We start from the raw sequence: 22989 nt of genomic DNA, 5'->3' as shown, positions 1-22989 counted from the left end.
GGTTGTAAATAAATATCACCTCATCTAGGATATCAGTATTATGAAATGGTTTGAACAAGTACAGTCAATGCCATGTCCTACCTGTTGTGGAGACCAATGTACAGGGGATGACCCTGGTGATGTGACAATGGTTCTCTCTTGACCTGGGATAGGCCTGACCCTGGCAGAGTTGGGGTGGTCGTGTTGCGAGGGGACGTCCTCTCCTTCTTCACACACACAGCAGGAAGTGGGCTGGTGGTACGGGTGCTGGTGAGAGGGGCTGCAGGGGCAGGGCTGCCAGCAGGCTGAGAGCCAGGGGCGGGACTGGCAGCAGGCAGATCGAGGGGTGTGTCGCTGCTCTGCTCCTGGCTGCGTTGTAGACCTGACACTGTGGCAGAGCTGCACACCTTCGTCTCGTCCCTCTCATCAACGCCTATGTCTATGAGCAACCAGAGAACCTTTGTTACCAACCACAGTTTGACAGAGCTGACGGAATCATTTAAAGCTGCAATATGTAACTTTTTTGGGCGAAACGACCAAATTCACATACAAATGTTGTTATAGATCTGTCATTCTCATTGAAAGAAAGTCTATGTGCGCTATTTCTATGCTTCCGGTTCTTAAGTTTCATTTTTTGTGTCTTTTACATTCGGTTTTGTACTCTGGTAGTAGTTTTTTCTTCTTCAAACAGCTGAAAATACAATATTTTTGGTTATATACTTGCTTGTTTGTTTTGTCACATAAACTGAAATTAGGCAAACTATAAAAATGTTAGAAACCAGGAAATGGCAGATTGATTTCTGCATAGTGCATCTTTAATATTCTTTCCCACATTAGATAAATACTGAAACTTATTATACACTATATATATAGTATGTGGACACCCCTTCAGCTTAGTGGATTTGGCTATTTCAGCCACACCTGTTGCTGACCTGTTGCTGTCCCAGTCAACTGTTAAGTGGAAACGTCTAGAAGCAACAACGGCTCCGCCGCAAAATTGGTAGGTCACACAAGCTCACAGAACGGGACCGCCAAATGCTGAAGTGCGTAAAAATCTCGGTTGCAACACTGACTAACAAGTTCCAAACTGCCTCTTGAAGCATTGTCATCACAAGAACTGTTCGTCGGCAGCTTCATGAAATGGGTTTTCATGGCAGAGCAGCCGCACACAAGCCTGAGATCACCATGTGCAATGCAAAGCGTCGGCTGGAGTGGTGTAAAGCTTGCCGTCATTGGACTCTGGAGCAGTGGAAACGCATTCTCAGGAGTGAGGAATCACGCTTCACCATCTGGCAGTCCGACGGACGAATCTGGGTTTGGCAGATGCCAGGAGAACGCTACCTGCCCCGATGCATAGTGCCAACTGTAAAGTTTGGTGGAGGCGGAATAATGATCTGGGGCTGTAGATAGCCACACTACACTATTTACCTAGAGAGTTTTCATCTGTATTTTTCATAGCTGTCTACACACCACCACAGACCGACGCTGGCACTAATACCACACTCAATGAGCTGTATAAGCAAACATGAAAACGCTCATCCAGCAAAAATTCAAGCAGGAAGCCCCAGTGACTCGGTCAATATAAAAGTGGTCAGATGTAGCAGATGCTAAGCTACAGGACTGTTTTGCTAGCACAGACTGGAATATGTTCCGGGATTCTTCCGATGGCATTGAGGAGTAAACCACATCAGTCACTGGCTTCATCAATAAGGCCATCATTAAGTTTGCCGATGACACAACAGTGGTAGGCCTGATCACTGACAACGACGACACAGCCTATAGGGAGGAGGTCAGTGACCTGGCCATGTGGTGCCACGACAACGTGATCAAGACAAAGGAGATGATTGTGGACTACAGGAAAAGGATGACAGAGCATGCCCCCATTCTCATCGAGACTGAAAAGATTTGGCATGGGTCCTCAGAAGGTTCAACATCCGGGTTGCATCCCTGCCTGGTATGGCAACTGCTCGGCCTTCGACCGCAGGGCACTACAGATGGTAGTGCGTACGGCCCAGTACATCACTGGGGCCAAGCTTCCTGCCATCTAGGACCTCTATACCAGGCGGTGTCAGAAGAAGGCCCTAAAAATTGTCAAAGACTCCAGCCACCCTAGTCATAGACTGTTCTCTCTGTTACCGCACGGCAAGTGGTACAGGAGCACCAAGTCTAGGTCCAAGAGGCTTCTAAACAGCTTCTATCCCAAAGCCATAAGACTCCTGAACATCTAATCAAATGGCTACCCAGACTATTTGCATTGCCCGCCCCCCACTTTTACACTGCTGCTACTCTGCTATTATCTATGCATAGTCACCTTAATAACTCTACCTACATGTACATATTACCTTAATTACATCGACTAACCGGTGCCCCCGCACATAGACTCTGTACTGGTACCCCCTGTATATAGCCTCGATATTGTTATTTTACTGCTGCTCTTTAATTATTTTTATTTTTATTTATTATATATATATATATATATATATATATATATATATAAACATTTCTAAACTGCATTGTTGGTTAGGGCTTGTAAGTAAGCATTTCACTCTGTTGTATTTGGCGCATGTGACAAATAACATTAGATTTTTCATGGTTTGGGCTAAATCCCTTAGTTCCAGTGATGGGAAATCTTAACGCTACAGCATACAAAGGCATTCTAGACGATTCTGTGCTTCCAACTTTGTGGCAACAGTTTGGGGAAGGCCCTTTCCTGTTTCAGCATGACAATGCCCCCGTCCTCACTAATTCTCTTGTGGCTGAATGGAGGCAAGTCCCTGCAGCAATGTTCCAACATCTAGTGAAATGCCTTCCCAGAAGTGTGGAGGCTGTTATAGTTGCAAAGAGGGAACCAACTCCATAATGCCCATGATTTTGGAATGAGATGTTTGATGAGCAGGTGCCCACATACTTTTGGTCATGTAGTGTATGTGTTCATGCTTAGCTAAAACAACCTTCATTCATTGTGGTGAATAGCTCCTAATCTCTGTTGTCTGGTGATAAAAGCCTTAGTCCTGTGGCCTCCATGACTGGATACTAGGCCTACATCTAGAAACAACAATGAGGCTACTAACGAGCAGCTTCATAACAGCCATTGGGTTCATGTCTTGGGCAAATGAGCATGTTCATATTACAAAGTGCTCACAATTTGTTAGTTGCACCATTGTTTTTTCCATTCACAGCCAGACAGACAGTGTAATGATCATTAAATAATTCAACAAAGCCTATTTTCCCAGCACCAAACAACACTAGTCTCTACTCCCTGCGGTCTTTGAGCTCTGACAAAAACCGAGGGCCCTGGGGAGAGACTAGTGGTGTGTTTAGCATTCTTTGTAATCATAACATTCAATAGGCTGAAGTCCAGACGGCTCATTGGAAGACTCAATGAGAGACCTCCAAAGCTAACAACAAATGCCCTCTCCAAAGCCCACCACAAGCAGCTTGGAGGTAGGGAGAGTTAAATAGAGACCTTCTAATCGCTTTCACAAGGCATATTAAACCCCTGGGTTCAGCTCTAAAAGGTTCTCACCGCCAGCTAGCCAGTGGGATTAGAGCATGCTTTATGCTGCCTGGCCCTGGATGCGAGGCTCCGCTTGGCTCTTTCAGGCCAAATGAGGCGAAATGTGACCACGTTAGTTCTAATGAGCTTTGAGTTTGAGAAATCGTGGGTTGTGAAAAGAACACAATCAATCAAGCTGCCCATATAAGGCAACAACAACTCAGTCGGGTAAAGAATACTGAATGGGAAAAATACCATTCAGTGATGTTGCTTTGAGAGGCATTCTCTTGCACTTAATTGTTGAATTTAAGCTATAGTTAGATCACAATATGGAATTGCTAAGAGATGCTAAGGATGATAATAGGGAATATTGCAGTAGATTACAAACTTGCTTGAGCCAGTAGTCTCATTGAGAATGACGTGTGACTCCAAACATCACTTCTTCCTAGCCCCAATGAAGCAGCTAAGTCACTGAAAGTGGAGGTTCAACCCAATTCATAGCTAAAATACTGTGTAGAAGGCATTTATCAACTATTTCACGCAACTCAACACATTCAAATGCACACACATCTCTGTCAAAACACTTGCGTCATTATTCTGTTTTACTTCAACATAAATCCCTCTAGCTCAGAGACTTTCCACAGGGAAGAGTGACATTCAGTGTCAAACCACGTTGTACAATTAAGAGTGTGTGGGTATCCTTAAACTACAATGGCCACAACACCTAGACAACAATTAGGTCATTCTTGATAATCGTGTGGTGTGAATAAGGGGTGTTGCCCTTATTCAAGTGAACAGAAATGGAATGTCAGAAAAAGCATATAAGAGCATGTCACTGAGACAAATATATCTACTCTGTTTAGCAACAGCTAAGCAAGGACAGAGAAGTCAAGTGCAAAGAAAATTGAGAGTGAACATATTCTTACCATTAGTTGTCCTTAGTGTGAAGAACTTTTCAGACTCAATCCCTGAAACCTGAGTAAAGATGAGAAAATAAAAAGGTTAGGATTTTGAGTCTGGTGCTGGAATTGTCTCCAAAAGTGATTGCTTTTCCATGGTAATCTTTAACAGCACTCGATCAACAGGACCATCCGGTATGCTGGCTCTTGCTCCACTCCCAGACTCGACGTCAGCGCCACACTCAGGGGGGTGTGTTCAAGTTCCCAATGAATGTATGGTCCCGTGGGGCTCAGTTGGTACAGCATGGCACTTGCAACGCCAGATTTGTGGATTCTATTCCCATGGGGGACCAGTGTGAAAAAGTATCAACTCACTACCACTGTAAATCGCTCTGGATGAGAGCGTTTGCTAAATGACTAAAATGGAAATGTAAAATGAATGAAAATGAGATCAGAGGAACAAAAGGTGAGACATAACTCTGAACCTTGTCCAATGACATGAGAGGGAACGTTTTGTAAATGAAACTGAATGAGATTAAATCGAAACCATTCTAACTTCATGTAGTATGTGACAGCTCAATGAATGCATCTTTTTGACAGTGTAATAAAAAGCATGACAACATAGATTACACATTAAGAGGCAATTAATGTAATCAGTCAGTTCTTTCATGTAAGAGCATTACGTAAATGCCCATGACATTTACCTTGTGAAAAACAAATTAGAAAGTGGATGACACAAATTAACTTAGTAGCTAAGTATCTTATTCTAATCCATAAATTACATTTAAAACAGTATGTTTCTAATTACATTGCTGAATATTGGCCAGATTGTCATACCAGGCAGCAGAGTCCACACACACACACACACGCGCACACGCGCACATACAGCCTAAAACACTCAACCATTTTCACTTAAATAAGCTATGTAGTGATATTATATTTGATGTGCTCCTGTGTATTCCTCATCTTTAAGCATTCTGTCCTTTGTAAAGTGTCAATCATACAGATGCTGGGAAAGCGCATGGTTATACACTAATGACATCAAAAAGACATCAAACTGACCAGATTCAATTGCTAAATCAAATTGTTGAACTCAGCGGAAATTCAGCTGTGGTAAACTATCATGAGGTTCCTTTCGTGTTGCAAATGTAAGTACCTTATTTCCAGATATTCCTGGAATCCATCAGTTGATTAACAACCTTGCAAAATGCTACATTACCGTAATCTGGTTCATATGACCTCTGTCATGAGTTTAATTTCAGTTTTGGAGCCTCCATATTTAATAGGAGGTTGCTGACAAAAATAAATAGATCATATAGAGGAAATAACAGAGACTTGTTATGATAATCAGAAAGTCCTTACTTTCGTAAGTAGCCCTAATGATATTCACAGTGTAATCAAGTTAGCTTCAGCGCATTCCTTAGATCAAAACCCAATAATGCAATCAAAGAGAGCTGGCATTATTAACATGTAGACATTTTTTTGTAAATAGTTAAAAGAGTATAATGTCCGTAAGGCACACAGACTGAACCTCACACTCACAAACCAGTACCAAAACACAAGTTTGTGGCCATTTACCCTCCTTGACGTCAACTATGTCCCAAAAATAGTCCGCTCAGGATGGAGGAGGACCCCCCCCTACAATACAGCCTGGCCAGCTGACAGCCCCGATGGGAATACACCAATACATAACATGTAGAGGACTGATAAGTGAATAGTTCTGAGGAGTGGGAATGTTTATCTGACCTTGTCATCGATGTCACTCTCACTGTCACACTGCGGGAGAAAGGATGCGAAGCGCTGCATTAATTCACGAGAACGGCTTCATCCATCACCCACACTCAAACTGAAACTCTAGAAATGTAACTGTAAATAATGCATATAAAATCAAAACATGGAGATCCATTGAGAAACGTATCATTGTTAGATTAGTAAGAAATGTGTTTATGCCTAGAAGTAAGAGTCTGTTTACATATCAAGTCAGAGAGAGAGAGAGAGTGTGCGAGAGAATGAAACCGAGCGGGAGAAAGGGGACATTATTATGCATTAGGTCTGTTACCTCGTTCCAAGTCATCGACGTGTGTTTAACTGCTGTGTGTACTGAACAGTTTGCTCGAAAGGAATCATCATCCCAGGCAACGGAGCAACACAGTTGTGAGCTACTACATATCAGCCGGTCAATTTCTACTGAAACCACTGATAAATCATGTGTCAGTCCCTCCCTCAAGTCCTGCTCACTGTCAAAGTGTCACTCAGATATACAAATCACTCATCCGTGTTGACATGATACCTGTTGAGCTACGTTACTTAAATATCAGCCTGTTCGCTTCTGACGACATTTTGTTCCATTGTTCCAGGACATTTTAGTTACGGACTGTTCTTCTCAGTATGCATGAGCTAATCACTGACCCAGTTTTGTCCTCATACTTTGAGCAGTACCATAGGTAACATAGGCGACATTCATTCTGTCAGAAAGGATTGAAGTCACTCACCGAATAGCCCCGACCAGAGAATGAACTCTGTGGAAAGAAATTATAATGTTCATGAGCAAGGGCTTATAACAGATTCTGATAAATGCCTTCTGTAAATCAGTCAATAGGTTGTTGTTGACACACAAAAAAAATCCCTTTATCCACACAATACTGTTCATACCCCACTGTGGTGTTCTTTAGAGTTGCTTCTCTGAGGCGTGCCCTGCGTTCTGGTGACCTCAGCTCCGCTTTGCCTTCCCAGAAGCCGCTTCACCTGAGGGACAGGACAGACCCAGAGGACAGATCAATCACACACTCAAAGGCTTCCAATGTAACTAATTATCACCATGTCTTTGAGTCCAGGGTTATCTACATAACATTGAGTTGGTAGACAGTGGACTTACCAGCCCATAGCCCCTCTGCCCAGATGAGAATCTGGCCCACCAGAGGGCACTGGTGTATTACAGGAATGAGTGATTACACATCAGTGAGGACATCCATTTCAATGACACAGTTAACCCGATTTAAAATAAGCAGAGTTCATGTCCAGACTCATTCACTGACCGTGATGGGCAATTAGCCCTGGCCCTGGCTCAACTCCGAGCCAGAGCTGGCTTTTCTTTAAAGGCAAGATGAATGCAGTGCATGCATAAATGGGCACACACACATACCAGTATTGGGTTGGAATGGAGACCTTGAATGATCCATGCAGCATAATGCAGATTTTATACAGATATTGATTCAGGAGATCACAAGTTGTTTCAGGACAAAACAGAGAAATCATATTGACTGGAAACTCAGCATGTAGTGATTCAACAGGAACAGTACAATAATGTGGTGTTGATCTGGGGTTTCATGGTTTAAAGCTACCGTTCCATAATGTTCAGCCCATGCTGCAGTTTTCATTTGGCTGCTACACTTCACTGCTTTGACAGGCAGGCCCAGAACACTGTATGTCTATTTCTGTGTGTGAGCGTGAGGGAGTGTGTGTGTTCGTGTAAAAATGATTTACTTAAATAGTATAGGTGGGATTTAACAGTGGTAGTGAACATGTCATCCAGCCATCTTCCAGCTAGTCTCGTGACTTGATTTGACACAGTGAACGTTCTGTGTCAATGCGCTTTAGCAAAGTACATGTTATCTGAGAAAGGATGTTATCTGAGGTCCTTCTACTTCCTACAGCACTCCGGATGTTGCTTCAGTGACACAATTAAACTGCTCGATTGATCAAGTGTGGGTAGGTGTCATCCATTTCGTAGAATAGATCCCATTTACCTACAGTAAAACAGTAAATTCAAGGAACAAAATACACCGAAAGAAACCTGATAATAGCTCTGTCCTGTTTTGCATAGGAGGCTACCACCCAACATACTGTTTTGCATACTGTTCAGAACAAGAGAGATCCACAAGGGGTAATCTAGGCGATACCTTAAAACAAGTAGTATCTGGTCGACACATACAGATTAGGGTGCGGGAATTGGCTAGGTCAGGGACTGATATGGAAGTGGGTGAGTGCCTGGTGTGCTCTCTGCTACAAACACAGACACATCCTGCGCTGAGGAGGAAGCTCTTCACAAAGCACCTTATCTCGTCTCTTTATTGGCCCTTGTTTCCTGTGTGGCACTCTCCTAACTTCCTGCAAAGCAGACACGCTTGTGTGAAGCAATTACTAGATCAGGATGGGAAGATTCGGAAATGAACCTGATAACACAGTTCATTGACTGGCTGGTGCTGACAATTAACACCTCACGATGGAGCCATTTGTTTTTACAGGATAAAAGCCATATCACCATTAGAGAAAGAAAACTGTGGGGTTTAAAGTGGATGACTTGAAAACAGCTAAGGAAGAACTCCAGATAAACATAAAGCTGCTTAGCTAGGTAAAGAAACAAAAACGAAAACTAACTGTACGATCTCTTTTACCTCACTGGGCAAAATGCCCACACACATTACGAGGTAGACAGGTTTTTAGTTTGTAGGAGAGCATAGTCATTCAAATAGAAGGAAGGTTAATTGATCCATAGACTACCTGCTTGGTCATCTTTGATCTGTTTTTCACCTTCCCTTGCTCCTTCTCTCCATCCTGCTCATGATCAAAGTCAGCTCGATTGTCAGTGAATCCATTCACAGGAATCACATGCCCCTCAGCAGTCTGTTCAGTCTTCCGTTTCTTCAGCACCTGGCTCTCCCACTTCTCCTTGCCCCCCTGCGACCTCAGGCTCTTTGTGCTCTTCCTCAGAGCCACCTACGAAAGAGCAAACACAAAAGAGGCTTAATATGTACAGCACAGTAGAGCCACCTCAGTATGAATGATGATAATGCTTTACACTGAGTCAATATGACAAGGCGGCAAGGAAATCCTTCCAAAACCTCTAGTACATAAATAAAAACCCATCATAAAGTAATAGGGAATTGAAGAAGAGCCAAAGCTCATGATGCTTCTGGGCATGGTTGTGTATTGAGGTCATATCCTATGAGGCAGGCCTGTGAGACTAGAATATTGGCGGCCAGCTGCTATCCATTGTCAGGCTGTGGCGTTTGGCAGTCTGAGCTAAATGCGCCTGGACTAACCATGCCAGTGGCCTGTGAGTGGGTTGTCAGTGGTGTTGATATACATACTACCAAGCACAGTGGAGCAATGGACATGAACAAGAATCAGTTACAGGTCATCTAAAACACAGAAGTCTGTGAGAACTTGGAAAGGAGCAATTTTATACATGCTCCCCTCCCCCCGATGGCTTTTGGGGTATTGTTCAATGCAAGCACAACTAATCTCACTTAGCCAACGAGTGTGAACTGTGAGCATTCCCAGCTCAGCGTCCCCCCTGCCTACAGCTTCAGCTATCCACGAAAACAAGTGACCTAATGGCACAAGTGTAATCTCCAGAACCATTGCCATAGTGATATTAATATTCATGGCACTGCTAAAAGACTAGCGGCGTGTGGTAAATGATGTGTCACTGTGTTTCTCCACCTCCCTGGACAGTTACCAAGCATGTCTGATAAAAACAATCACTGAGCTTGGCTCTGAATAGCATCAGGCACACACAGCTGTGGAGACGCAGGGGGGAGTAACTAAACTAACCCAAAAACCAAACAAGGGCTGAGTGAGAGAGAGTGGGTGAAAATAACCTTGGGTAGTAGATCCGTTTTGCCAGCTACACTGAATACAATAGGGTGAAACCAGCTAAATCCGGGTTAGGGTTTGCAGTGAGAATGGCTTTGAAAATGAACATTGGCACTAAATCCCAGGTAAAGCCCAGCGGCTTACAAAGGATTCAGTGGATGGGTTCTCATCAAGTTCCACTATCACATTCGTACCTCTATCCAGTCACTCTCACCACCCATGGAGCCAAAAGTGAATGGCAGTAACATGCATGTTCTAACACGGTCTCTCCTCGGTGGAAAGAAGACATGGACATCAAGCTATTAACAGCTCATGTGCCACAGCTTCTGCAATCAGACCTCACATATCAGCTCTCACCAGGTAGCTGAACATAACCTGGCCTGCAAACGTTCCACAAAGGACATGGGATACAAGAGGCCAGGGAAACAAGGTAGCTTGTTACAGTAGGCTGTTCAAATCCAATTTGCATCCAATGGCACAGGAAGTGCTGCTTCAACCTCCATTAACTGCTCTGTAAATCATTAACTCTATTGATGTGGCATAGATTTCAAAGACGCAACGCAAGCAGGGGTACAACAGAAAGTCGGTCGGTTAATTGTATAAAGCTAATAGCATCCGCTAACATGCCTTTTTATCAGAGTAATAGATAGCTAATTTCAGAGAGCTATTTTCCCATGACAAGATGTCATACAAGACAGTGGCGCACAGTTCCTTCTAGAGATCCAGAGAGATCTGTTACAGTTAAATATATGCCTACACTTGTGCCTTCCTATGTTCATTGATTCAAGCACTGCACTGTAGGAGAGAAGACCCAGAAGATCTTGATGTTCCTGGGCATTAGATTCATGATGGATTCCTAAACTGTGTGTAAAGCTACAGGTCTACAGATGATTTGTATTTATCCTCCTGACCACGACAGAGATAATACTGGCAACAACCTGTCCATAGGTCAAGCACTCCATTTATCCCCAGCTAGACCGCTTTCTGTCATTAGGAACTGTTCGATCACGTGGCACTACAGGCCAACATCTTCTGGTACAAGGTTCACTTTAAATACCCCTGACTTTTACAGATGCCATCTGTAGAGTGGCCAGTGGTGGAAAAAGTACCCAATTGTCATTATTGAATAAAAGTAAAGATACCTTAATAGAAAATGACTTGAGTAAAAAGTTGCCCAGTGAATTCCTACTTGAGTAAAACTTTATAAGTATTTGGTTTTAAATACACTTAAATGTATAAATCTTTTCAAATTCCTTATATAAAGCTAACAAGATGGAAACATTTTCTTGTTTTTTTTTAATGTACGGATAGCCAGGGCCATGAGCTAACGCTCAGACATCATTTACTAATGAAGCATGTGTTTCATGAGTTCACCAGGTCAGAGGCAGTAGGGGTGACCAGGGATGTTCTCTTGATAAGTTTGTGAATTAGACAATTTCCTGTCCTGCTAAGCTTTCAAAATGTAACAAGTACTTTTGGGTGTCAGGGAAAATGTATGGAGTCAAAAGTACATTATTTTCTTTAGGAATGTAGTGATGAAGTAAAAGTAGTCAAAATAATAAATAGTTAAGTACAGATACCCCAAAAAACAACTTAAGTAGTACTTAAAAGTATTTTTACTTAAGTACTTTACACCACTGAGAGTGGCTATAGATATACTAGGTTCATAATCACTTTGTTTGAATGCTGAAATGGAGTTTGTGCGTCATTTCCCACAGTACTTGTGACACATAATTATGTGGTAATTAGGCACTTAACATGCTGACCAGACATGTTGATTTTGTCCACCCACACCAGGCGCAATCAGGAGACACAGGTTGAAATATCAAAACCAACTCTGAACCAACTATTTTAATTTGGGGACAGGTCAAAAACCATTGAACATTTATGGCAATTTAGCTAGCTAGCTTGCTGTTGCTGGCTAATTTGTCCTGGGAAATAAACATTGGGTTGTTATTTTATGTGAAATGCACAGGGTCCTCTACTCCGACAATTAATCCACAGATAAATGGGTAAACAGAGTTAATTTCTCGTCATCTCTCCTCCTTCAGGCTTCTTCTTCTTTGGGCTTTATATGCCAGTTGGCAACCAACTTTAAGGTGCATTACCACCACCAACTGGACTGGAGCGTGGACCTCAGGTCATCTTTCAATCACCCATGTGGGTATTTGCTCCTAAAAACCAACGAGGAGATGTGAGAGGCGGGACTTGCAGTGTTTCAAGCATCACAAATAGAACCAAGTTCTATTTTAACGCCTGCCAACGCAGATGCTCGTTTACTCACAAGATTTAATAACATGCATGTGTAAATTTATTTTGCAACGCGAGCTGTGTGGTCAGCATAACACTCTCTATTTCCCATGACACGTCCAGCAGCCTGAGGTAACTAACGGGTCCTACCACTGAATTACTGGACCTGCACTGATTGGGCAATCAGTCGAGCAATTTATGCACCAGTAATGGACTGAAGACGAGTCATAAATATTCTGACACCGCCATGGCTTTGCCTTACAAGTCTAAATGTGTAGGCTACTTTGTCACATAACTGTCAGACATATTTAAAGGAGGTAATGGTGGCCAAAAAAGAAACATTATGAAATTGCAATAGAACATAATGTCACTTTCTTGTGTTGTTGTGACTTTAATGTGTTACAGAGTTAATGTTTAAGTTAATTCATTGAGCTGTATCTAAAGATATTTCTTTACAGTTATTTACATATGTAATTGTATTGGTTTGTATTGAATTACGCTTTTTGACTGCAAGTTCCAGAATGCCTTGCGGCAGGAATGAGAGAGATAACGCGCCAGTTATGTGCAGGTGCAAGGTGATTAAGTTGACTTTCCGATAGTACAGAGCAATGCAGGTAAGATACTATCGGAAAGTTGTTAAATGTAACGTGAACAAGTATTATTACTAAAAGAAGCTTTCATATCAAACCCGACGTCCCGAGTGATTACTTTGAAGTTAGTTAATCTAAAATGTGTCAAAACCTACAGTAATGATAAACACGAGGGCGGAAAATGAAGCCAGTTTATTATCACCTAGATCCATATGCAACCACGACTGTATATTCTGTCCATATATCACAGAATATAGACTATCTACAGTCCCTGTTGTCTTCATTCTTAGAGGTTACATGCCTTTTGTATTCAGTGTAGCTGGAAATCTACCCCAGATTGTTTTCACCCATTCTCTCTCATTCAGCCCTTGTTTGGTCTTTGGGTTGGAGTAGTTTCTCTCCCTCTGATGTGTGTGCCTGATGCTATTCAGGGCCAAGCTAGCAGTGATTGTTTTGATCAGAAGTACTTGGTAACAGTCCAGGAAGGTGGAGAAACCCGAGTGGCTCAGTGGTCTAAGGCACTGCATCTCAGTGCTAGAGGCGTCACTGCAGACCCTGGTTTGATTCCAGGCTGTACCACAACCGGCCGTGATTGGAGTCCCATAGGGCAGCACACAATTGGCCCAGTGTTGTTAGGGTTTGGCCGGGGTAGGCCGTCATTGTAAATAAGAATTTGTTCTTAACTGACTTGCCTAGTTAAATAAAGGTTAAATAAAAAACATTTTTTATCATAACTGTGTGAAACAATGAGTGATTGTTTCTTCTGCCCAGTACAGATCCGATCGAGGACATTCCGTGCTTTTATAGACAGATCTTGTCATGCATAAGAGCGATGTCAGTATCATTCAGAATTCTGTCTGACTTACTGTTCATCGACTCAATACATTATCTGCAGTGTTAGCTCAGGTGAATCAGATAAAATACAGACACTGACAAGTGTTCCTAATCAGAACTTTGAACCGCTGACAAAAGCATACAGACAACAAACATGATCACTCCTCAAGACCCACATTACTACACTCACTCTTTTAACAGCGAGATTATTTAGAGGAATTTATCTCAAATTATAAACTGGATGGTTCAAGCCCTGAATGCTGATTGGCTGACATCCGTGGAATATCAGACCATATACCACAGGTATGACAAAACATTTATTTTTACTGCTCTAATTACGTTGGTAACCAGTTTATAATAGCAATAAGGCACCATTGGGGGTTTGTGGTATATGACCAATATACCAGGGCTAAGGGCTGTATCGAGGCACTCCGCGTTCGTCGTTCATAAGAACATCGCTTAGCCGTGGTATATTGGCCATTTACCACACCCCCTCTGGCCTTATTGCTTAAGTAGTGATCTGTGTAAGTTAAGTTACTGTGTAAGAGGTTAGACATGATCCCACAATATACACTGAGTGTGCAAATCACACATGACATACAGTTGAAGTCAGAAGTTTACATACACCTTAGCCAAATACATTTAACTTCTCTAATTTTGGATGAAGAGCATGCCCAAATTAAACGGCCTTATACTCAGGCCCAGAATATAGGATATGCATATAATTGGTAGATTTGGATAGAAAACACACTAAAGTTTCCCAAACTGTTAAAATAATGTCTGTGAGTATAACATAACTGATTTGGCAGGCGAAAACCTGAGAAAAATCCATCCAGGAAGTAGGATTTATTTGTTGTTGTTGTAGTTTTCTATTCAATGCCATTACAGTATCCATTGACTTAGGACTCAAATTGCAGTTCCTATGCCTTCCACTAGATGTCAAAGGTCTTTAGTAATTGTTTCAGGCTTGTATTCTGAAAAATGAGGGAGTAAGAGCAGTCTGAATGAGTGGACACTGCTGTGTCACAGAGCTTTTTCATGCACGTGACCAAGAGAGTGCCTTTCTTGCTTACCTTTTATATTGACGACGTTATTGTCCGGTTGAAATATTATCGATTATTTAGGCTAAAAACAACCTGAGGATTGAATATAAACATCGTTTGACATGTTTCTATGAGCTTTACGGATACAATTTGGATTTTGTTGTCTGCCTGTTGTGACTGCGTTTGAGCCTGTGGATTACTGAAGAAAACGCGCGAACAAAACGGAGGTTTTCGGATATAAAGAGAGTCTTTATCGAACAAAAGGAACATTTATTGAATAAATGAATGTCTTCTGAGTGCAAACATATTAAGATCATCAAAACGTAAGTGATTCATTTGATCTCTTTCTGACTTGTGTAACTCTTCTACTTGGCTGGTTACTGTTTGTAATGATTTGTCTGCTGGGCTATGTTCTCAAATAATTGTAAGGTATGCTTTCGCAGTAAAGTATTTTTTAAATCTGACACCGTGGTTGGATTCACAAGAAGTTCATCTTTAAACCTATGTAAAATAGTTGTATGTTTTCTGAAATTTTATAAAGAGTATTTCTGTATTTGATTTTGGCGCTCTGCAATCTCACTGGATGTTGGCCAGCGTCCCACATACCCTAGAGATGTTAAACTCAATTTTTCACAATTCCTGACATTTACTCTGAGTAAAAATTCCCTGTCTTAGGTCAGTTAGATCACCACTTTATTTTAAGAATGTGAAAACTCAGAATAATAGTTGAGAGAATGACTTATTTCAGCATTTATTTATTTCATCACATTCCTCAGAAGTTTACATACACACCAATTAGTATTTGGTAGCATTGCTTTTAAATTGTTTAACTTGGGTCAAATGTGTCAGGTAGCCTTCCACAAGCTTCCCTCAATAAGTTGGGCAAATTTTGGCTCATTCCTCCTGACAGAGCTGGTGTAACAGAGTCAGGTTTGTAGGCCTCCCTGCTTGCACACACTTTTTCAGCTCTGCCCACAAATCTTCTATAGGATTGAGATCAGGGCTTTGTGATGGCCACTCCAATACCTTGACTTTGTTGTCCTTAAGCCATTTTGCAACAACTTTGGAAGTATGCTTGGGATCATTGTCCATTTGGAAGACCCATTTGCGACCAAGCTTTAACTTCTTGACTGATGTCTTGAAATGTTGCTTCAATATATCCACATAATTTTCCTCCCTCAAGTGCACCAGTCCATCCTGCAACAAGGCACCCCCACAACATGATGCTGCCACTCCCATGCTTCACGGTTGAGAAGGTATTCTTCGGCTCGCATGCCTCCCCCTTTATCCTCCAAACATAACGATGGTCATTATGGCCAAACAGTTCTATTTTTGTTTCATCAGGCCAGAGGACATTTCTCCAAAAAGTACAATCTTTGTCCTCATGTGCAGTTGCAAAATGTAGTCTGGCTTTTTTATGGCAATTTTGAGTAGTGGCTTCTACCTTGCTGAGCCGCCTTTCTGAATAGGTCGATATACGACTCGTTTTACTGTGGACATAGATACTTTTGTACCTTTTCCCACATTGCATCTTCACAAGGTCCTTTGCCCCTTGTTCTGGGATTGATTTGCACTTTTCGCACCAAAGTACGTTCATCTCTAGGAGACAGAACACATCTCCTTCCTGAGCGGTATGACGGCTGCGTGTTCCCATGGTGTTTATACTTGTGTACTATTGTTGGTACAGATGAACGTGGTACTTTCAGGCATTTGGAAATTGCTCCCAAGGATGAACCAGACTTGTGGAGGTCTACAATTTTATTTCTGAGGTCTTGGCTGATTTCTTTTGATTTTCCCATGATGTCAAGCAAAGAGGCACTGAGTTTGAAGGTAGGCCATGAAATACATCCACATGTACACCTCCAATTGACTCAAATGATGTCAATTAGCCTATCAGGTTCTAAAGGTTCTGAAGCCATGACATCATTTTGTGGAATTTTCCAAGCTGTTTAAAGGCACAGTCAACTTAGTGTATGTAAACTTCTGACCCACTGGAATTGTGATACAGTGAATTATAAGTGAAATAATCTGTCTGTAAACAATTGTTGGAAAAATCACTTGTGTCATGCACAAAGTAGATGTCCTAACCGACTTGCCAAAACTAAAGTTTGTTAATAAGAAATTTGTGGAGTGGTTGAAAAACGAGTTTTAATGACTCCAACCTAAGTGTATGTAAACTTCCGACTTGAACTGTAGACTGACAAGGTGAATCCAGATGAAAGATATGATCCCTTATTGATGTCACTTGTTAAATCCACTTCAATCAGTGTAGATGAAGGGAAGGTGACAGGTTAAAGAAGGAGTTTTAAGCCTTGAGACAATTGAGACATGGATTGTGTATATGTGCCATTCAGAGGGTGAATGAGCACGACAAAAGATTTCAGTGCCTTGAACAGGGTATGGTAGTAGGTGCCAGGCGCACAAGTTTGTTTCATGAACTGTTTTTCATGCTCAACATTTTCCCGTGTGTATCAAGAATGGTCCACCACCCAAAGGACATCCAGCCAACTTGACACAACTGTGGGAAGTATTGGAGTCAACATGGGCCAGCATTCCTGTGGAGCGCTTTCAACACCGTGTGGAGTCCATGTCCTGACAAATTGAGGCTGTTCCGAGGGCAAAAAAAGGGGGGGAGGGGCGCAACTCAATATTAGGAAGGTATTCTTAATGTTTTGTACACTCAGTGTATGTTTAGGCAATACAGACATAGGCTAGAGTAAAACATGACTGTGCTCTCCTTTTTTGACGGCTGTTTATAGTGGCTTGATGAATGCCTCCCCTCTTCTGCCAGGTACTGAGACAATTAGATGACACCATCAGTACCTAACGAGGACTTTTCCTCAGAGAACCTATTCACAGTGACATTGTAGTGGAACCCTGACCTAACTGAAAACCCAACACAGGCAGACCATTAATGAGAGCGAGAGAGAGAGTTTTAAACAAGAGAGTGGTTGCACTGCGTCCTGAAACTCTAAATTTGGAACTGTACCATATTCGGCAGATAGCCCTACTTATCAGGGCTAAATAGTACCTATCCGCTAAATGGGGCCAACAGTCATTATTAAGCCAGTGGATTGAGGTCATGCAGTAGCAGCACATTCTCCATATTAATTTTCTAAATAAAACTTGCTGTCTCTCTCTGTCTGTCAGTCTGTCACTGCAACAGACAGACATAATGGTGTTCCGTGTCAGTTCCAGGCCGTTCAGGACGACTGATGGTTTATTTACAGCATGAGCCGACAAGCAGCAGAACAAAGGATAGGAAATCACAGAGGGGGTTTATGGCAGGGAGAGTCAGCCTGTTTCCTGTCTCACAGCCTGGCTGGGCAGTGGGCCCAGGGAGAGATGGACACACACACACACTTTTACAACTGCGGCCTACGGCCCTGCAAGTTGTCCATTATGTGGAACTGCGACGAACAAGGGTAAAACATGAAACGTTCAACATTATTTGGCTGAGTGAAGTCATTGTGCTTCCACAATGCTGAAGAGAGGGGAATGTAATCCTTGGACATGACAGTTTAGCTGGAGACTAAGGGGGATGGCAAGGACAGATAACATAGAGGAGGGTAAATCAATGAGTGCCTGAGGGAGTAACACACTAACCTGGTTGTGGGACTACATTCAGTCAAACTGAACAGGCCACAGAGAGGTATTTTCAGTGTTCCTAGAACTAGAAGATTGATTCTACTGAAAAAAGGGGCTGAAAGCAAAAGCACGGCTTTCCTGTAAGCACATCGTATTATCAGCTGTCGGTGAACACTGTTACATACACAGACAAGTGACACCTGCTTGTTTAAAAACCCTTGCAGGTCCCCTGAAAGCCAAACACTTCCTCAATCTTGTCCACACAAGGAGTTTGTAAAGAGCGTCATCCGAACAGGCAGACAAACACCACAAAGAGACAAGGGGCTGTGGAGCAGCAGCCTTTCCCCCTCTTGACTGCCTGGAGAGCTCTCAGCTGGACAGATGGGCCAGAAGTCCGGAGGGCTGGTGCACGTTAACTATGCAGCAGGGCCTTGGCTGTAATAAAGAACCTCTAGAAAGATTTACCAATCAATAGATGGAATAATTCAATGATATGCTCCTTGATCAAATAAGACCACTGTACCCACTACCTGTACAAGTTCCACCACAGAATTTATCTTGAATATAGCAACACAAAAATAAACCGAGAGCAGCCTATTAAATGAACATTTAGCTTTTGACACACTGGTAGTGTTTATCAAACAGTTACTTACATGGCATCACCTCTGGGGTGTACAGTACAGTACACACCTGACCAGGAGGACGGACTCCGAGAATACATCAAACATATCCATTTATTTCTGCAAATAGGGTGTTGAAATGTCTGCTTGGGGGCCCTACTGCAGTAGGATATTAAACACTTGTAACAGTCTGACAGCTCGCTTTACAAATGACTAATCCTAGATTTAGTATTTATGAAATTCTATCTGGTGAAATCCTAGGAGCTCAGTCATCATAAAAGAGGGAGAGCAGGGAGAGATTCTCCCTGCTGCCAGAGCAGAGCTAGAGAAGAGAACAGGCCTTATGACAGAGAAGCGTTTCGCCGTTTAAAGGGTCGAGCTGCTGCAGGTGTCACCCAAACATCCACATTTAGACTAGTGCCAAAGCCAGACTAGCTGGTTACAGAGCTAATGAAACTAACCCTGTGTAAACAAACATACAGTGGGCCAGAACATCCCAGAGTCACGCCCTGGTGAGTTTCACCGTCTAGGTTACAGCACTCACTACAAAAATCATTACACAACTACACAGGCCTCGTATTAGAATCCAGGCCAGGGTCATTTTGAGCTGGAGCCTTCATCAGTCTACAGTCATCCTTGTCCGGGATATAGTGGAAATCATGTTGACAATAGCTGTTTCTACAGTAATTCATGTACAGTTCGCCGGTACATTGTGCATAGTCATATAGCAAAGCAATTCCATGAGCTCCACCTCTGAGTAGCAAGGTTTGACAGGAATAGAGAAGGACCGTCATTATCGATGACCGAAGATCGTGTCGAGTCCTGTCTTGTTTTTCACCCCTGACATTTGGTATAACAATAAGTTTCTCTTCCAAGACAGAGAACGAATCAGAATGATGATGAGTATTCTGTCAGGGCCATATGCACCAATCACTGAGTAGGCTCTGGCTTTTTAATGCCAGGTTGTCTTTCACACAGTGTCACTTAGATACCATTTATCAAGTTTACTGTTAGTCACCATCTGGTGGGAAGCATGAAGAGAAAAATGTCCTCTTCAAGCATTTCAGGCACATAGAAGTCTCCAATGCCTTTATTATTGTCTATTTTGTATCTCTTTTGACACATGTCCCTGTGGTGACCTTGCGGGTTAAGAGCGTTGGGTCAGTAACCCGAAAGGTCGCTGGTTTGAATCCCCGAGCCGGCAAGGTGGAAAAATCACATACACTAATACTCCAGCTGATGAACCCTGCACCTGGAAGTATTTAAGCGCAAGAGAGGAGCTTTCTATTACATGGTTCAAGCCTAGGCCTACAGTTTACAACTTTTGATTTTCCATTTCTGGACCATCAGCAAATCAGAACATATTCAAAATGTGTGACATCTACCAGTTCTTTCTGCCAAATCCCAGGAATTATCATGACATTGACCAAACCAGCCAGTGTGCAGTTGTGCATCAATAATAATCTGTATTCCAGAAACACATATTCTGGAATGGAAGTAAGTCTGATCTATAGAAACATATGGACTGAGTGACACCTCAAAGCATCATCATGGTTCTTGTTGGGATAAATCAATAGTAACCTAACAGCATATGTTCAGCCATCAGCCTCTTGGCATATTGACCCTGCAAACCAACCAGTGTGTGTTTACAGCAATATCCTGGGTCCTGAAAACCTTGTCACAAGGCAGGTACAGTGTAATTACAGTGTAGATAACCATTTTATGTAACACTGTATAGGCTGTTATATAACTTTTACAATAAATGTGCAAATTCACTCACAAGAGACTGCACATGACCCTGGCAGAGATCTTGAGCGATGTGGGCCACGCAGGAAGATGTAATCGACTTATGTGTATCATGTCTAAACATACAACCGTCTGTCAAAAACAACAACATAGGCCAACGTTCTTACCTCTAAAGATTCCAGACTGAGAAAGCTGGCTATGGCAAATCCATCAATAATGTCCTCCTCCTGTGACACTGACCCTCGTCTCTTTTTCCGAGAGGGACGCGGGGGCCGGACATAATGCAAGTTGGTAATTTTTCCATAATTACACAGGGCCTTATTCCTGACCGGGCTTTGCCCTAGGTCGGAGCCAGATGATGGACTCCGGTTTTGGTCATTCCTGTCAATCGCATCCCTTCTTCGCACGCGGTCTCGTTGAGATCTTGACCTCCGGCTGCGCTTTATTTTCCCGTCCATTTTAGAACTCAGAGTCGAAGCGATCGCCACACGACAGAGCGCAATTCGTTCTTTGTCCATGTGAAGTAGAAGTGTGCGGAACAGCACTTGCTTTGTTTTACAAATTAAATAAACAATCTGAGAGAATCCTTGATCCAACAATAACAGACAAGAACATTTTCGAAGGTTGGTTTCGACTTGAATGCGAACCGTGGCTGCCTTTCTAATTGGACCACCACAACAGCAGATTGTTACTTTGTTGCGCCTAGAGAGTGGGAGAACTCTAAATTGTAACTCTTACAATAATATTAACTTGCTTTGCAACTTTTTTTTTGCTTGCAATTGTTGTCTGGCTGCGACAGAGCGAGCTGTCAGAGGAGGCTACAACGCTGTATCATGTCGGACTGTTCTTCTTCCATCACCGCCCGGCCAAATCTATAGTCATGAACGATTGTGCTTGGCTAGAGGGAACCCGTTGATTTAAGTAAAATAGCCTAAACAACACTTCACTTTGATGGTGTTTGGCCGATTGATTGATTGTCACTCTGGCCTTAGATATGCAAAAGCGAGACACATGAATAATCCACTCAACTCAACAAATTCCGTGATTTGTAGAATCATCCATTCTCAGGCTATTTGTTCAAAGCTTGTCAATCTTCACGACAAAGTAAGCAAACCCCAGCCAGAAAACGATTTGCCTTTCCTGAGTCGATATTGTTTCTAAATAAATCCAGCCTTGAATTCTTCTTTCCTTGGTTGATATGGTTGGTTCGAATGGCAGGTTGATCTTGAGTCAAACGTTGGGTAAATTGTGTAAAAAAAACAAAAAAAAAAAACACGTTAGATTTAAAGCCCACTTCCCCACTTCGCCCTACATTGCATTTTCGGTTGTACAGTAAATCCCAGTACCGCGAACAACTGACGTATTTCCGCCACTTCTGCACGGAAGTGCCTGAAATGATCAGCGATTTAACGCTGAGGGGAGGAGGTGAAAGATGTACCCTTTCATGACCCTATGTACTGCTTGAAAGGGTTGGTTTTAGTTCTGTTCTTTATACTGCATTATTATAGGTTTGAAGTTTATTACAACACTGAGTAGCCTAGGCTGAGAATAGGCAGATCTTATTGACCCTTTAAACAAACAACAACAAAAAAAGAGTTAGTGATGGTGAAATAAAGGGTTTTGAGGGAATGTGATTAATTTATTTCACCATCACTAACTCTTTTTTGTCATGAATAAATTACAAGCAAAACAGTTTTTTTACATTGATTCTCTCTTTTGCATAATAACCTATTACCAATGGGAAAATGTTGCCTAAAATGTGTTTTGGATATATATGTGTTACACTAAGGCAGTGTTAAATTCATCGGAGTGGCCACAGATCCGACTTTTCCGGACCCTTCGTTCGGCTGCTCAGAGAACAGGCTACTCTGGCAAATGGCTGTCATTATATGGTTAGATCAAAGCCGAGTCAATGTCTGCAAGATCACATAATGATAGTATTCTAAATAACAGAACAGAATAAAATAGTATAGTAGGACGTTACTGTAATACAAAAAACACCACATAATTTCTTACAAGATTTTAGGATGATTGTGCGAATGGTCACATCTTTCTCTCTTATGTGGCCAAAACTCAACAGTGCGTGGCACAAGGCACAATATGTGCTTTGATTGAAACAAAACAGAGGTACACTACCGCTCAACAGTTTGAGACCACTTAGAAATGCCCTTGTTTTTGAAAGAAAAGCTCATTTTTGTCCATTAAAAACTGACAGTGATAAATGTGAAGGGAGGCCACAGAAATGTGTACATAATACAGATCATAATGTGATCTTGCAGACATTGATTCAGCTTTGATCTAACTTTATTAAACTAGCAGCATTCGCCAGTGTAGGCCTGTCGTGTT

The 22989-nt window shown here is 42.2% G+C and overlaps 1 protein-coding gene across 3 annotated transcripts in view; it reads right to left on the bottom strand.

Moving 5' to 3' along the window:
- The window catches only part of LOC135517822 (autism susceptibility gene 2 protein homolog), a 29002-nt gene extending 6994 nt beyond the window's left edge, over nt 1-22008 (bottom strand). For all 3 annotated transcript variants that reach the window (XM_064942449.1, XM_064942450.1, XM_064942451.1), the window contains exons 1-7: nt 20811-22008; nt 8875-9090; nt 7027-7119; nt 6867-6893; nt 6121-6150; nt 4402-4450; nt 82-418 (exon numbers count right to left, since the gene is read on the bottom strand). In XM_064942449.1, the coding sequence (XP_064798521.1) occupies nt 82-418; nt 4402-4450; nt 6121-6150; nt 6867-6893; nt 7027-7119; nt 8875-9090; nt 20811-21161 (1103 nt within the window). In that variant the 5' untranslated portion in view covers nt 21162-22008. The remainder of the gene's footprint in view (nt 1-81; nt 419-4401; nt 4451-6120; nt 6151-6866; nt 6894-7026; nt 7120-8874; nt 9091-20810) is intronic.
- Between the last annotated feature and the right edge of the window lie 981 nt (nt 22009-22989).

Source organism: Oncorhynchus masou, chromosome 28 (assembly GCF_036934945.1).
Source record: "Oncorhynchus masou masou isolate Uvic2021 chromosome 28, UVic_Omas_1.1, whole genome shotgun sequence".
In the NCBI taxonomy this organism is placed as follows: domain Eukaryota; kingdom Metazoa; phylum Chordata; class Actinopteri; order Salmoniformes; family Salmonidae; genus Oncorhynchus; species Oncorhynchus masou.
This window is presented reverse-complemented; position numbering and strand designations above follow the sequence as displayed.